Genomic DNA, 15,651 nt, shown 5'->3' with positions numbered 1-15,651 from the left:
CTGATAGGTCCCGGTGAGAAGCAAAAATTACTAAATCATCAGCAAACATTATAATTTTACAAAGAGGCAAAACTTCTGGCAAATCATTTATAAAAAGAATAAATAGAATAGGCCCAAGAACAGAGCCCTGAGGCACTCCGTAATTAATTGGAAAAGTTTCGGAACAGAGATCACGAGATTTATCAACACAATCTAGTCATCTCCCAGACAGGTAAGATGAAAAAAATTTAACAGCTTGTGTTGAAAACCCATAAGACTTTAGTTTAAAAAGAAGCAACGAATGATTTACAGTGTCAGACGCCTTTGCGACATCAAGAAAAATCGCCAACGCGTGTTGACCATCATCTAGTGAATCATTAATATTTAGTAAAAGCTCATGAATTGCCAGTTCAGTTGACCTTCCTTTTATAAAACCATATTGAGACGTGTGTAAAATCCTACTATCAAATAAATATTTTTGTAATTGACTATTTGCAAGTTTTTCCAAAATTTTGCTGAAAACCGAAAGTAGAGAAATGCCTCTATAATCTGAAGGGTCAGTTGAACTCCCAGCTTTAGGTAATGCTATAACATTTGCTTTTTTTTTAAGTTCAGGAAAAACCCCAAGCATAAGTAATAAATTAAAAATATGTGCCAGCAAAGGTGAAATGCTTGACGCTATTTGCTTTACGGTTTGAGCCGAAAATCCAAATTCGTCCTTAGAAAAACTACGTTTAAGCTTCAGAATAACTTTTTCAATCTCATGAGGCTTAATCTCAGAAAAAGAAAACGAATTTTCCGCATGTTGCTCATTAACTGGAACAGAGGGGGAATTCAGTTGCGTATTCATAGTCGATGCAAGTCTAGAACCAATATTACTGAAATAATCTCCAAAAGCATTTAAAATTTCATTGGGCTCTGTAACATTTTCCCCATTTAAAACAAGGCAATTAACACTAATATTCTTACGACTATGAGGACGTATCTTTTCATTTATCAATTGCCATGTTTTTCTCATATCCGATTTATACTCCAAAAATTTCTCTTTATAATATTTTCTCTCTCATGTCTGATAATTGAATTTAACTTATTCCTATAAACTCTGAATTCTTCAAACTATATATATATATATATATATATATATATATATATATATATATATATATATATATATATATATATATATATATATATATATATATATATATATATATATATATATATATATATATATATATATATATATATATATATATATATATATATATATATATATATATATATATATATATATATATATATATATATATATATATATATATATATATATATATATATATATATATATATATATATATATATATATATATATATATATATATATATATATATATATATATATATATATATATATATATATATATATATATATATATATATATATATATATATATATATATATATATATATATATATATATATATATATATATATATATATATATATATATATATATATACTTCGCCCTCTCCTCTTCCTCCTCTATCCCACATACAGGCCTGCACGATCATGTCAACTCTTTTTTACTTTTTGCGTTGCTTTTTACTTTCATTGGAAAAACGCTTTTCTTTTGTTTCAGATGGGATCATATGAAATTGGGCCTTCCACTAAATTCTAAAAAGTATTCAATTAAATCCAGTTCCAGCTTGTTTGGAATCTCTTTGTCCTTCTATGCAAAACTACGATTTCTGTGGTTCTATAAGTTCTTAATTCGTCGTACGCTCATCTTTAAGGTGCCAAGAATTTGCTTCTATTCAGTATCCCTTTTTCTTTGGTAACTAATTAGTTAGTGTAAACTCAGTGGAACAACTAGTGATTCAAATAAGGTAAAAAATGCACCATAAAGAATAAAACGAGTTAAAGTCCTCCAGTTTTGTATTATATCGTTTAAGTTAATGTGAACTTTCCTACCTCGTATTTTTTTTTTTTTTAATTTCCTTGACATTCTTATTTATTACTGAAAAAAAGATTTTCCAAAAATGAATTTTCTCAAAGAAAACTGAGGAGCCATGTGAATATCTAAAATAAATAAGAAATTCATTAATATAATAACTGTAATTTTAAATTGATATTAATTACTATAAATCAGTAAGTGAAAAAAAATGAATAAAATAAAGATAGCAGATGCTGGTATGTATGAATAGATGAATCCTAAAAATGAAATTAAAAGGAATAATGAAGATAAACTTAAGAAAAACTGAATTTACGACAAATAGGATAAGGGCTCCTCCCCCCGCCAACAACAATCTAAAGGCCAGGGTGTAATTTGCTCTTTACTGGCAATGACTTTTATTTTTAAAAATAACAAAGATAGAAAATACAACAAACGAGACTGCAGCCAGTAGAGAGTAAAGATGAAAAACTAAAACAACGCAGATATTTCACGTGTATCCAAACTAGGCGTCTTCAGCACAAGAGAAACAAAGATAAAAAAAAAACTAAACTAAAAACAAGTAAAACCATCACCAATAAAATACAATTGTCGCATCTGATCCACGATGGGAAAAGAAGCTATTAGAGTTACTTCGACTAGAACATCAAAGCAACTGATGTTCTCATCGAAGTAACTCTAACAGCTTCTTTTCCCTACGTGGATCAGTTGCGAGAATTTTATTATGGTGGCAGGTTTATTTGTTTTTAGTTTAGTTTGGTTTTCTTATCTTTGCCTCTCTTGTGCTGAAGACGTCTAGTTTTGATACAGGCAAAATATCAGCGTTGTTTTAGTTTTTCATCTTTCCTCTCTACTGGCCGCAGTCTCGTTTGTCTTTTTTTTCAATTGTTAATTTTTTGTCATGGCTTTGTTTGGCTTAAGATCTTTCATTCGACTTTTATTTTGAGAATTATATGTTTCATTTGTCCTAACTAGTCGTCGAAGCCGCGTCGAAATATAAGTCATGGCCGTGGACGCAATTATGTTCGGTGGTGCGCCGTCAATCGATCAGCGTTTGTTCTACTTTTAAAAGTTTTATTAGTTTTTTGAAAGTTTGAACACTAAATTGGTATCAGTTCTATTCGGACTTCCTTCTAAGCAAGAGTTCTTGGGATTCACGATTCCTTTTCAGCTTCAATACCATGACCAAACCTCGTACAAAATAGGACAAGGACAAAACATCAATCTCAACTTCTCTCAAACATTCTTTTAATCAAATGATCGACTATGAGATCTTAAACTGCCTTAGAATTGAATTAATTCTACAAATAGGAAATACGAAATTTTAACTTCAGTTTAAATCAAAGTCTAAAACTTAAGTCGAAGTAAATTTACTTGCACTATATCTGGTGCAAGAAACCTCAATGGAAACCTCAAGGGAATCAGATGTGTATATCTTTTTCCAGGTCTAGATTTTCTAGTCTTGCAACCCGCATTCCATTTCTTTGACTACCCTATGCCTATTTTTCAATTCCCCGAGGTCCCTTTATTTCATTACAGTACTCAGAAAAAGCATTATTTATCCCCACTTTACCATTGTTTTTCCTTCGATGGTATTGGAACGAAAACTAAAGGCAGAGGTAAATAGTGCGACATTGTAATTTACAGTTTCCACTAGTGGTGCTGATCTCCGTTTCACGGTCCTTCAGCCAGGAAGTGCAATGGTGGGGCTTTCGCACACCCTTCCATTTTACCTTCCCCAGGTTTCTCCAGGTATCGTCAAAGAAAGCCCTATTACCTATGTTAACTTTACATCAGGGTTGTTATTATCCAAAATGTTTGGGGAGAGAGGAGCAAGGAATTTTAATGACTGGCTGGTAATTTTTACCGACTGTTCTTATCAATAATCAGCATAATTCCCGTTTTGATTACGATACGTGAAATCACTGAACAAGTCAGAAAAACCGCCGCACTTACCGACCGAGGTTAAGATTTCGGTACACGTCATATCAATATTTTCATGCTTTGTATTTAGCCAAATGGAAAGTTGGAGCACCACCCGTAAAATCACGGCAGGAGTCAGTAAAACTGCTGCGTTTACCGACCTAGTTCGAGATGTCTGTAGATGACCTGTAAGTTTTTTCGTGGTCTTAATTTAGACGACCAAAAACTTTTTGACGGAGTCAGAAAAATTGTGGCGCTTCGCGTCACGATTTTCCCGACTCATTTTTTTTTACCGAATGCCCAAAGACATTGGGGAGTGTCCTCCCTCTTCTCCTCCATACGTGACGACCCTGCTTTACATTATATAAAGCTTGTAAAAATAATCAAAATGTGGGATCCTTTGGCATTAAATTGACATTTCTTATGAATTTTAATTTCCATTTTCAGATGAGCCCGCCACTGAAGAAAGAACTTTTTTGTCCAACTATGGTACAATAACAAACCTGTTGAGCTTCACAAGTTACTTTATCCGGGTTTCCTCTTCCACTCAGGCAGGTAGTGGCCCACTTAGTGACCCTGTAGTGTGCCGCACTTTAGAAGATGGTAAGCTACTCTCATCCTAATTGTTCTTTTATTGGCTAAGTTTAATTTTCGTATTTTTGTCCCTCACTAACAGCCGTCTCTGAAAGATTTGCGATTCATTTTCTTCTTAAATTATTCTTTTGCTTGCTGAGAAAAACAATCCTCAAATAATACCGAAATCTTTCTCCAGGCATATTGAGAATATATAAATGTATTTAGAGACTAAATAAATACAAGAGCAACATTAAGTGTAGTTGGCTACGGTTAATGTTGATTAAACTATGGTGTCAACCCTTAATATGTGTATTAAGAGCTTTACCACGTCCCGTAGCGTTTTGTTTTTCTCGTGAACAGAAGTCTCTTAAGGTTTGTCTCTGGACCCTGTTTCAGATTTTCAATAGGTTTGCTATAAACTGATCTCTATCTTGGAAGCCAACTGTTTTCGTGGCTGCTTTATCGTGTCTATGTATGCCTGTAAAGTTGGTTTTGTTAAAGATGCAAGCTTTTGTATTTAATTTTGAAGTGCAAAGCCTAAAATAGAGTTAGGGGGGGGAGGGGGTAGCAGCTCAACTATTGTTGGTGATCATTTGTTTATTTTAAGCTTCAGTTTGATTACTAATTTTAAATTCTGTACGTCTTGTTGCATTTATTCGTTCACAGGAGTTTCTATTATTTTTTACTTTTAATTATATCAATTTCTTTTTTGAGGTTCCGATATACTTTTTTACATTCTATGGCGCATTATTCTTATTATTATTGTTATTATTATTATTATTCGGGGTGGACCGACTATCTCTGGATAGAGATTCAGGCCTTCAATAGCTATTGCCTCCGTTATTTGACGCATTCGTCTTAAATAGTTTTTTATTTAACATAATTTTATTATGTATTAGTTATAGGAATATGCTTGTGTGTCAAAGTTTTTTAAAGGTTTTCTGCTTAAGAACTAAAATGTACAAATTTATGCAGGCTTTGAAAATTCAGATAAAAAATATCTGATAAGTGGTAATTTTGTAAAATAATTGTTTAATAACATTTTTTCTAAGATATTGTGTTAATTGTACAAAGTATTTATTGTCCGAATTAGCTTGTTTTAACACTGAGACTACACTTAGATTGATAATTCTTTAATGATTCTGGTTCTGAAAAATTCAGAACGTCTAGCTTTCTACTGGTGGATAGGGAGAGAGTTTGGAGGGATCTCGGCTTATTTTGCAATCGTAATGATACCGATGCAAAGTGTTGGCATGATTCTGGTTTTAGCAATGTGCAATATGCCCATCTGTTCAAAAAAGATTTATTCGTGAAGAATGGGCTACCTCAATAGCTTGGGTCCCTTGCTCATTGGACTCCGTTGATACCCTCAACCGTCTCCCCTCCCCCTGAGTACAGTGCATGCTTTGGGCCTTAAGATGATTCATGGTAAAACGACCGTCTCAAAATTAATATCTAATACCATAGCTGCTAGTGAGATTCCCGGGGGTATAAAGCCAGGGAGGGGTGCACAATAAAATAACTATCAAATAATAAATCAAACTCAAAACATAAAGAAATTAAATTAAACAATCACATCAATAAATGAATTATCCAAAGATGAGCGAATAAATCTTAAAACGACAAAGATAAATAAAATGAACACTCAAGTCAAACTTAAAATGAACAGGAATTACTACTTACAGGAGTTTGGCTACTGTTCTCACCATAACAGTAAGCCTTCTAAGGTCTATTGTATCGTTTGAACATTTAAAAGGAAACAAATACTATTAACAGGAGTTTGGCAACTGCTACCTCAACCCCCGACACTAACCGTAAACATTCCAAAACTTATTAAGTCATTTTTGTTTTACTGAAATCACATATATTTTGAACAGTGTGCTTTAATTTTTCAAAACATATAAGAAAAATAAAAAACTAAAATTCACTGTAATACTCAAGATGACTGGAAAGAACTAGTGAAAATAAACTTATTGCTTAATACATAATGATTTTAATTTCTGGAAATATCAGCAATTCAAGATTATTTTTTGACAAAATTTTTCTGTTTTCAACTTTATAACTAGAAAAAAAGTTTCTTAACATATATTTTGCTTTCAGTAAAGCACAAATGGCGGAATGGGTCTTAGAAGGCTTACGGCTATGGGGGTGAGGACAGCGAAAAAAAACACCTTTTTTTAGTAATTTACGTTCCTTTTAAGTTTGATTTGAGTGTTCATTTTAACTTCTAATCGTTTTAGGAATTATTTATTCATATATATAAGTGTCTGTTATTTTTATATTAGATGTTATTATTTAATTTTATTTATGTTGGTTTTGCGCTTCATTTACTCTTTGATAGTAATTTCTAGTCTATTTAGGTTTGAATTATTATAGAACTTTATTTCAGCTCGTCTTAAAATTTTAAATTGATCTTTGTTTTTCATAGAATAACTTCTTTAAATTAAGTATTGCGCGTTTCTGATTGTCAAAGTTTTATTATTTTTTAATATAATGGATTTTTCTTTAGTTTTAAAAGTTTTTCGCCTTAAGAATTCGAATATCAAATTCTAATTTAAGTTCTTAATTTGCATTGGTGATCTAAGTGCTGGGTTTGATTGTATTCAATATTGTTATTGTTTGAATTTTGTTCAATTTTAAACTAAGACTGATGTAAGGTTTTTATTCAACAATAATTTATAAATAATATACAAAAAACTTCTTGGAATAATTTTAAAATGTTACATATGGATGAAAATGGAATCAGCGAATGAATAAAAATCAGAGGCATCATTCAGTTCTGTTTATTTTAGACTCTTTAAACTCTTTTATTTGTGACCTTGACGTGAGCATTTGCTTCGTGAGATGAGAAAAAGACGATGTTCTTACCCTCGACGCACATAGCGTCTTTTAATTAAGTACAACATTCCCCTCAATATTCTGTGAAATTTTGAACTTAATACCCTTAACTGTTCCTGAGATATTTCAGACCCGCCAGTTTAACAAACTGAATGGACATAGATTCTTTTGGTTTAGTTAGACATTACTATCGATATTTTCTATAAATTTCAACTTAGTAATCTTAGCCGTTCCTGAGATATTACAGTTACGCCCTTTTAAAAGCTGGAATGCACATAGGGTCCTTGAGTTCAACGTCCCCTTTAAAATTCTTGTTATTTTTAAACTTAATACACTTAACCTTTCTTGCGGAATTGAATATATGCCGTTTTGACAACCTGGATGAATATAGTCTGATTTTTTTTTTAGTTTAGCATCCACCTTAGCATTTCCTAAAAACTTCAACTTCTTACCCGTAACTGTTCCTGAGATCAATATAGATATGCCCAGGTCACCCTTTTTTACAACCCGGATGCACCTAATGCCTTCCTCTGAACATTCTCTGAGAGTTTAACAAAATTTTTCAACTATTTTTAATAGCATAAGCCTTTTTGAAAATCTGGACACACATAGTACATTTAAAAAAAAATGTTATCGCCAGAATGTTATTTTTATTCGATAAACTGAATATTTCACTGATTCATTTCAGTTGTTGATAGATAGTCTATCACCCATCCTAGGAAAGAACTAAGGTAGATAGGCAAAGAGTAAGGATAGTTGAAATTGTCTATTAGTTCTGTAACCCATTTGAAGGCTATTGGAGTAATACTTTGAAGTTATTGTTAGATCATCGTCTCAACGTCGCTTTCACAAAGGTCACATTTCTCAGCACCAACACAAAGCAAAGGCCCACTTGCAGATTGCCGCACAAAAACAATTTTCCATGCAAATGTTTTTACATTTACAGTAAACGGTGATATGGCTTTGGGATATTTGTTATATGGCTTTGGGAATGGTGATATTTGTTATTGGGAAGTATACCCACATTTTTTTTGGAGGGAGAGGGCCGGGGGGGCTGTGTTTGGTGTAAATTTCTAAAGGGAGAATTTTCTTTTGGAGGGACATTTCTAGAGGGGGGGGTGAATATTTCAGGGGAAATGTTACACTGGAGGATTTGATATTTTTAATTGTCTCTCATTCTCTTTACCAAATTTTTCATGTGAAGATGTTCCGGCGGAATTATCCAAGGGCTTTTTTCCGTGTTTTTTGATTTCCGGGAAATAATTTCCACGGAACGGGGCATTTCTTGAGTGATTCTCCCTTTAGAAATTTACCCCAAACACAGCCCCCCCCCCCGGCCCTCCCCCTCCAAAAAATGTGGGTATACTTCCCAATAACAAATACTATACGTAAGCAATGGGCGAACTGCCTAACTTACAGGCCTCTCCCCACGGACTGTGGGGGGTCATTTTACACCTAAAGACATAATTATTTGATCTTCAAACTATAACGAACAAAATGAGTATCTCAAATTTTGATCAGATAATTTTGGGGAAAAAATGGGCGTGGAGGGGACCTAGTTGCCGTCCAATCTTTTTGGGCACTTAAAAAGGACACTAGATCTTTTAATTTACCCGTTCGAATGCACCCTCTCCCGATCTTCTAGGGTTATTATTTCAGTACAATCACCCCTGAAAAAAAAACACGCTTCCGTAATCTGTTTTTGGGCAAAAATAGCAAATTTCCACAATTTTGCAGATGGGAGCTTGAAACTTCTACGTTGAATCTGATGGTGTGATTCATTGAGATTCCTCTATTTTAGGGGGTGTTTTCTCCCTATTTCAAAAATCAGGCAAATTTTCTCAGGCTCCAAGACTTTGATGGATAACACTAAACTTAATGATTCTTATATATTTGGAATCAACATAATAAGCTGATTCTTTTGATGTATCTATTGATATTAACATTCCGTTTTTTAGAATTTTGGTTACTATTGAGCCGATTCACTCCTTACTTACAGTTCATTGCCACGAACTGCTTGATTCAATACTTTATTCAATCGTAATAATTGAATTTTTCCTGCAATAAGTTTTAAACTTTATTTGTTGCCAAGGATTTCTTTTATTATTTTAAATTGCATGCCGTGTAGGAGCCTTGAGAAAATTGTAAATAAAACTCTCAAGACAGCTTTTTCTAATCTTTCAAGTCATTTTTAAGGGCCAATCACCCTTCGGTGGTACCTATTCCCGGATATAACCGTAATCAGCGGGTTCGATATGACTAGAAACTGCTTTCAGATTGTGTGAAACAGATGAGTCATGACGACCTGAAAATAAGCGTCTTTTTGTCTATTGGCGCCTGGACTATTAACATTTCCTGAAATTCTCGCCTTAGTACTCTTAGCCTCTATGAAGGCTAAGCGTGTCAAACACATTGCTCTAACCAGGATCAGACATGTCTCCTTTCTTAAAAAAAAAAACAAGACCCTATTTGTAAACAATCGAAAAATTGCCTAGCTAACAGTTCTTGCCCAAGAGGCTTTTTTTTTGGGGGGGGGGGGTTTCATTGATGGAGGCATAGTTATTAGATCTTGAAGAATTTTTAATAAAATGGCTATCTTAAAATTTTGATCGAATATGCTTGGGGGGGGGGGAGGTCAACTGGACCCAAGGGGACTGTTTGTCGTCTGATCACTTTGTTTTCTTAAAAGGAGCACTAGAATTTTCAGCTTTGAACCAAGTGAGCTACCTCTGAAGTGTCTACGACCACCTCTTCCATACGAAGCAGCTATTGAAAAAAAATAATACATTGAAGCCTTATGGCCCTTTACTATAGGCAGCGTTTGGGTGTTGCCTCGGATATCTTTCAGACAAACTATAGTCATTTTGTGAAGGTTTTTCGTAGAGGAGTTTCTCCTTCTTTTTCTTGATATATAACGCATATATGAATTACTTTCTGGAGACCCTTTGATCAAGGAAAATTTCGGTTCTCTAGCCTCTTCTTTCTTCCAGTACCAGATCCAGTATCAGGCTTCAATGTTCTTGCAAGCTCTCCCAGGAGTGTTATAGCCTCCTGGCTTCCTTCTCAGAAAGCCAACGGGAAAATAACTGGATACAATTTTTATGTGCGTGCAGTGTCTCCAGGTTCCTGGAATGACAAAGCTGTTGAGCCTACTGGTGAACCCACCAGTGATCCGGAAGTTTTAAGATGGAAAGTCAACCCGATGAATTGCCACTTTACCATAGGAGGTTTAGTCAGTGGTGGAAAATTTCAAGCTTGGATTTCACCAGAAAATAAAGCTGGAGAGGGTCCTGGTGTAAGAACAGAAGCAATTTCTCTAAGCCCACCTAGTAAGTAGAACTTCCATCAATCTTTTTCTTCCTTTCTTTCTTTATAATATCATTTTTGTTAGTACAACTAAATAGTATAATTAAATTGTTAGCATAACTTAATAGCCGTTTCTTAGGTTTTTAGCTTGGCAAAAACATGGTGTAAGCAAAATTTTTTCCTCCATTTTAAGCTTTCCCTTTGAATTGTATGCGCAACTTTTAGTTTGTGTATATTTACTAGGATCCATAAAAACCGGCAAGGGAAGACGGGGGATCCAAGTAAGGCTAGTAGGTACTGAAGCTTCTTTCATTTCTTGGATATTGTTCCACTGCCTTCCCTCTCCTAATGACACCATGGTTTTGGAACAAGATTGTTGAAAGGGAACCAAGGTCCTTATAAAGTCTTAGGAAGTTAGATAGCTTTCGTAAGAGCTCTCTGACTCTAAGGATACCTATTCTAAGGGTGTGGCCTCAAAGTGGTGTAGGGGTGAGCCTCTCGCGTGATCGCCTAACCTGATCCGCGTCTGCAAACACATTTGCAGGGTGCCCGTGGTCTGGGGAACCGTGGGTCAAATTTATTCCCAAAAAATATTCAACGAAGAAGTACACATAAAAAAGACCAACACATACTACGGCAATCCACGGCAGGCAATGTTCTGAAGGATCCGACGCCTCCTTGGAAAAGTAACTGAGCTGACACTACTTTGACAATCTATTCTACGGTATCCCCAGCAGTCGATGCGGCGGGGGATTTGGCTCCCCCTTTGAAAAACAAGTCAGCTGACCCCACCGTGAAGAAAGAAAAATCCTCTGTGTGGGGTGCTGGAATGTATGCTCTATGAAGGGCTCGACGACCCAGTCATTTATTGCTGGTGATGCTTTAAGTTATGGACTTGACATTCTCTGTTTGTTTGAGACACGTAATAATAGCGTCATTGAACCTAAAAAAATAATAACTCCGGACACTAAAGATGGCTTTTAGTTTCTCAACTCAGGCTCCACGGATGGCTCTGCACTCAGCGGAGTGGGCCTCCTCATCAGCCAAGAGCTGGCGTCTGCATAGCTCGAATGGAAACACATTTCTGTTAGGATAGCTAGAGCCGGTTTCAAAAGCCGGTTCTTTAATATACCTGTCATTGCCGTATATGCCCCAACCTGCGATGCTTCTTATTCCCATGCTCTAAACGCAGTTCTAAGGAAAATTTCAAAGAGAGATATCCTGCTCATCGCTGCGGATTTCAACGCGAGAATAGGCCCGAGAATGACCTCTGAAGAGACTGCAATTGGCTCCTTTGGCTTCGTAGTAAGATACCACCGGGGCACCCGGCTGCTAAAGTTCGCAACGCTGAACAATCTAGCAATAGAGAACACTTGGTTTAGGAACAAATCTTCGCATCTGATTGCATGAAGATCCAGAGACGGAAGAGCAAGTGCCCAACTTGACCATATCCTCATATCCAAACGTTTGAAGTCCACCATCTCAAATTCCCGGGTCTTCAGAGGGGCAGACATTGGGTCTAAAACTGGGTCTGATCACAACCTCCAAAGGCTCTTGATGAGCTTTTGCCTGTCTGTGAGATGAAAAACAGAACCCCCCCAACACCTAGACATATCCAAGCACAAGGAAGTTTTTAGAATCCAACTGTCTAATTCATATTTAAGGTGGAGGAATCAACGAGTATCGAAGTCGAATGGCAGAGCTTTTGTGATGTAATTAAATCATCTGCCTAAGCCACCCTAGGTCACCAAAAGCAGCAACGTAAGAGATGCATATCAGACAAAACGATGAAGTTGACAGAGAAAAAGTAACCAATGAGTTGCCCAAAATCTGAAGAGTTTAAGAAGCTCCGAAGAGAATGCCACTGATCAGCACGGAATGACAAACAGCTCTTTTGGGACAATATTACCAACGAAATTGAAGATGCCACTTCCAGATCTGAAACCCAAAAGCTATACCAGCTTCTTAAGGAAGCGAAAGGAGCTAAGCGAAAACTTAACACAACATCAGTACAGGATGAGAACGGCAGACGTATTGCTGTAATAAACCAAGGAATAGACCGCTGGAAAGGACACTTTGAGAATCTATTAAACCAATAGCCCTTGGACCAATACCCTTGGATCTGACCACCTACTGCTCCATTATTGTCGACCCATCTGACCTCAACAAAATCCAATCAGCTATAAAGAAGTTAAACAGGTGTAAAGCACCGGTACCGGATGCGTTACCTGCAGAGCTATTTATTGAAGGAGGCTCTGTGCGTGTGGAGAAGCAGCAGAGCATAATTGTTAAAATCTGGAATAAAGAACGATTCACCCAAGAGTAGCTTGACTCTATAATTCTGCCTATCTTCAAGAAGGGAGATGCCACCCAATGCAAAAATTATAGAGGAATTTCACTGATTCAGCAAACATTTTTGCTAAGATAATCCTCAGCTGGTTTAGTCCTCACCGCAACACAAGAACTAGACCCAGCCAAGCTGGTTTCCGACCAGGAATGGGATGCATTGACAAGCTATTTACGCTCAGGCAAATCCTTTAACATAGAGCAAAACACCAGCAGTTCACGATTTGGGTGTTTATAGTTTTCACAACGGCTTTTGACTCAGTCCTAAGAGGCGGCATCCAGGTAGCTATAACTGATGAAGGAGTTCCGAACCAGCTGGTGGGACCTATGAAAACGTATTGCAATAATACACGTGCCCAAACCTGGCTAATGGAGAGCTCTCCTCGAGGTTACTCCTAGAGGACGGTGTAAGACAGAGATGGGTTCTCTCACCCGTGCTTTTCAACTTTCTAATGACTGGATAATGCCCAGGACAATGTCGGGCTTTGATGGCACGGAAGTTAACCCGTTTCTTAATCTGAGTGATCTAGATTACGCAGATGGCATAGGTCTCCATCCTGGGGCCGTCACAGATGTCCAGGAAATGCTTAACAAGGTGGCAATCACCGCCCAATCAATGGGTCTCAAAATCAGCATTCCCAAAACGAAAATCCTCATGTCCAATACGCCAAATCTGATACAATCTATCTATCTCCAACAAGATGAAATTGAGGTGGTGGAAGAATGCAAGTACCTCGGATTACTGATTAACGGCAACGGAAGCACCTCGATCGAAGTCCACGCTCGAATGGCATCCGCAGAAAAAGTGTCTTTCCAGCTCAACTCTTGTCTATGGTGGAAGAATCAAATCCAGCTGCAAACAAAATTCTGTATCTACGAGGCACTTGTCAGGTCGGTTCTCCTATATGGATGCGAGTCTTGGATGCTGAAAGCATCGGAGGTACATGATATGAATGTCTTTGACTATTCTTGCCTTTGGAGGATCCTCAGCGTCAGACTTACCGACAGAATGAGCAATTTAGATTTCCGTAGATCATGCTTCCAGCACCTTAACATTGGGACAGTTATCAAGGAACGCCGTCTGCGCTGGTACGGGCACATCCAACACCGAGCACCTGAGGCACTGACCAAAAAAGAACTTCACTGTCAGCATCACTCAGGCTGGATGAAATGCTAAGGGGGATAATGCAAAATGTGACTTGCCTGTCTCAAAACTGACCTTGAGCCCAAGGGTGGAAATCACCACCCTGTCTGACGGTGGGACAAAAACTGGCTCGAAATCACTCAAGGATGGACCCTAGACCACCAAAGATGGAGCTCAATCGTTGACGAACTATTGGATGCCAGGGAAGGGTCGCAGCCCTTGTCCTGACCCAATTACAAGTAGGTACAAATAGTAATTATTCTAAGTGGCTTGCTTGCGTCACAGCTGACCTCGAACCCAAAGGGTGATTTCACGGCCTTGGCCGATGGTGGTACTAGAACTGGCTTGAAATCACTTAGGAATGAACCCTAGACCGCTCAATCACTTACAAACTATTGGGTGCCAGAGAAGGGTTGCAGTCGTTGTCCTGACCCAAGTACAACTAAGTACAAGTAGGAACTTCTAAGGAGGAGTTCTGAGGAATATACCCTCCCCCCGCTTCCTCGATTCAAGATCCTCCAGATTTAGCACAAATACAATAATCAAATGGTGTAGGATTCAGCTGTCCAATTCCTTGCAAAATATATGAATGACAGGAAAGGTTGAATCTCTTGACCCCCCCCCCCCTCCATTTACATATCCGTATTTGTCTTTTATCATTGCATCAATACTTCCCCCTTATTCATCATTGCACCAAATATGGGGATCAAATCCAGCAACAGAAAGAATTGGGCAGAAGTCTTAGTGCAATGGGCTATGTTTCACATACTGAATCGAACGGGGCGCTAAACGTTGTTCTGTCATTGGGAGGAAAAGGAACTAAAGGTACCCAACCAAAATTCGAAAGAAGGAACTGAACAAAAATCTTTTAAAAATGAAACAATATTCATAATAACAAACGATTTGGTTAATACTTCGGTAAAAATCAATGAGGGAACTAAAATGTGTTAACAATTTGATACATAAAAGCTAAAGAGGGCTTCGTCTTAAGAGCATGGCAAATTTAAAAAACATTAAGCAAAATGCCCATTAAAGATAAAAACGAAGTAATGGGGTCAGCTACTGTTGCTTCTGTTGATTAATTAAAAAAAACTTTTTCCACAAAATAAGTTTTTCAAAGAAAAGTAAAGAACTTCAACAAACCAAAAATGAGCAAAAATGTAATAAAAAAAATCTACCAAACATAAAACTACCACAAATCAGCATCAATAAATAAATGAAACCGAGAACGAACAGAAATTACAATAAATAACCGATTCAAACTCAAAACAAGCAGAATTCCTTCAAATCTTACAAAAATGTAATTATTAAAGTTATAAAAGTGAAAAAAAATCAGTAAAGTGCAAATTATGTTCAGGCTTTGAGAAGGCATAGGGGTTGTGAGCCCTATTCATCTTAATTTCTGCTTGTTTTTGTTTGGCTCGGTTATTTATTGTAATTTCTGTTCTTTATGGGTTTTTTTTTTACATTTATTGATGCTGCTTTGTAGTTGTTTTACGCTCGGTATATTATTTGATTATGCTTTTGCTCATTTTTGGTTTAATGTAGTTCTTTACTTTTCTTTGAGAAACTTATTTTGTGGAAAATA

The 15,651-nt window shown here is 36.5% G+C and overlaps 1 protein-coding gene across 1 annotated transcript in view; it reads left to right on the top strand.

The window, feature by feature from the left end:
- The window catches only part of LOC148942772 (cell adhesion molecule Dscam2-like), a 551,837-nt gene that overhangs the window by 455,829 nt on the left and 80,357 nt on the right, over positions 1 to 15,651 (top strand). The window contains exons 19-20 of the mRNA XM_089101980.1: positions 4,301 to 4,456; positions 10,258 to 10,596. Of these exons, the coding sequence (XP_088958106.1) occupies positions 4,301 to 4,456; positions 10,258 to 10,596 (495 nt within the window). The remainder of the gene's footprint in view (positions 1 to 4,300; positions 4,457 to 10,257; positions 10,597 to 15,651) is intronic.

This window comes from Artemia sp. Qi Xiang Cuo, chromosome 16 (genome assembly GCF_049724085.1).
Source record: "Artemia sp. Qi Xiang Cuo chromosome 16, ASM4972408v1, whole genome shotgun sequence".
Taxonomy (NCBI): domain Eukaryota; kingdom Metazoa; phylum Arthropoda; class Branchiopoda; order Anostraca; family Artemiidae; genus Artemia; species Artemia sp. Qi Xiang Cuo.
Note: the sequence above shows the minus strand (reverse complement) of the source record. Positions and strands in the feature narration are given on the sequence as shown.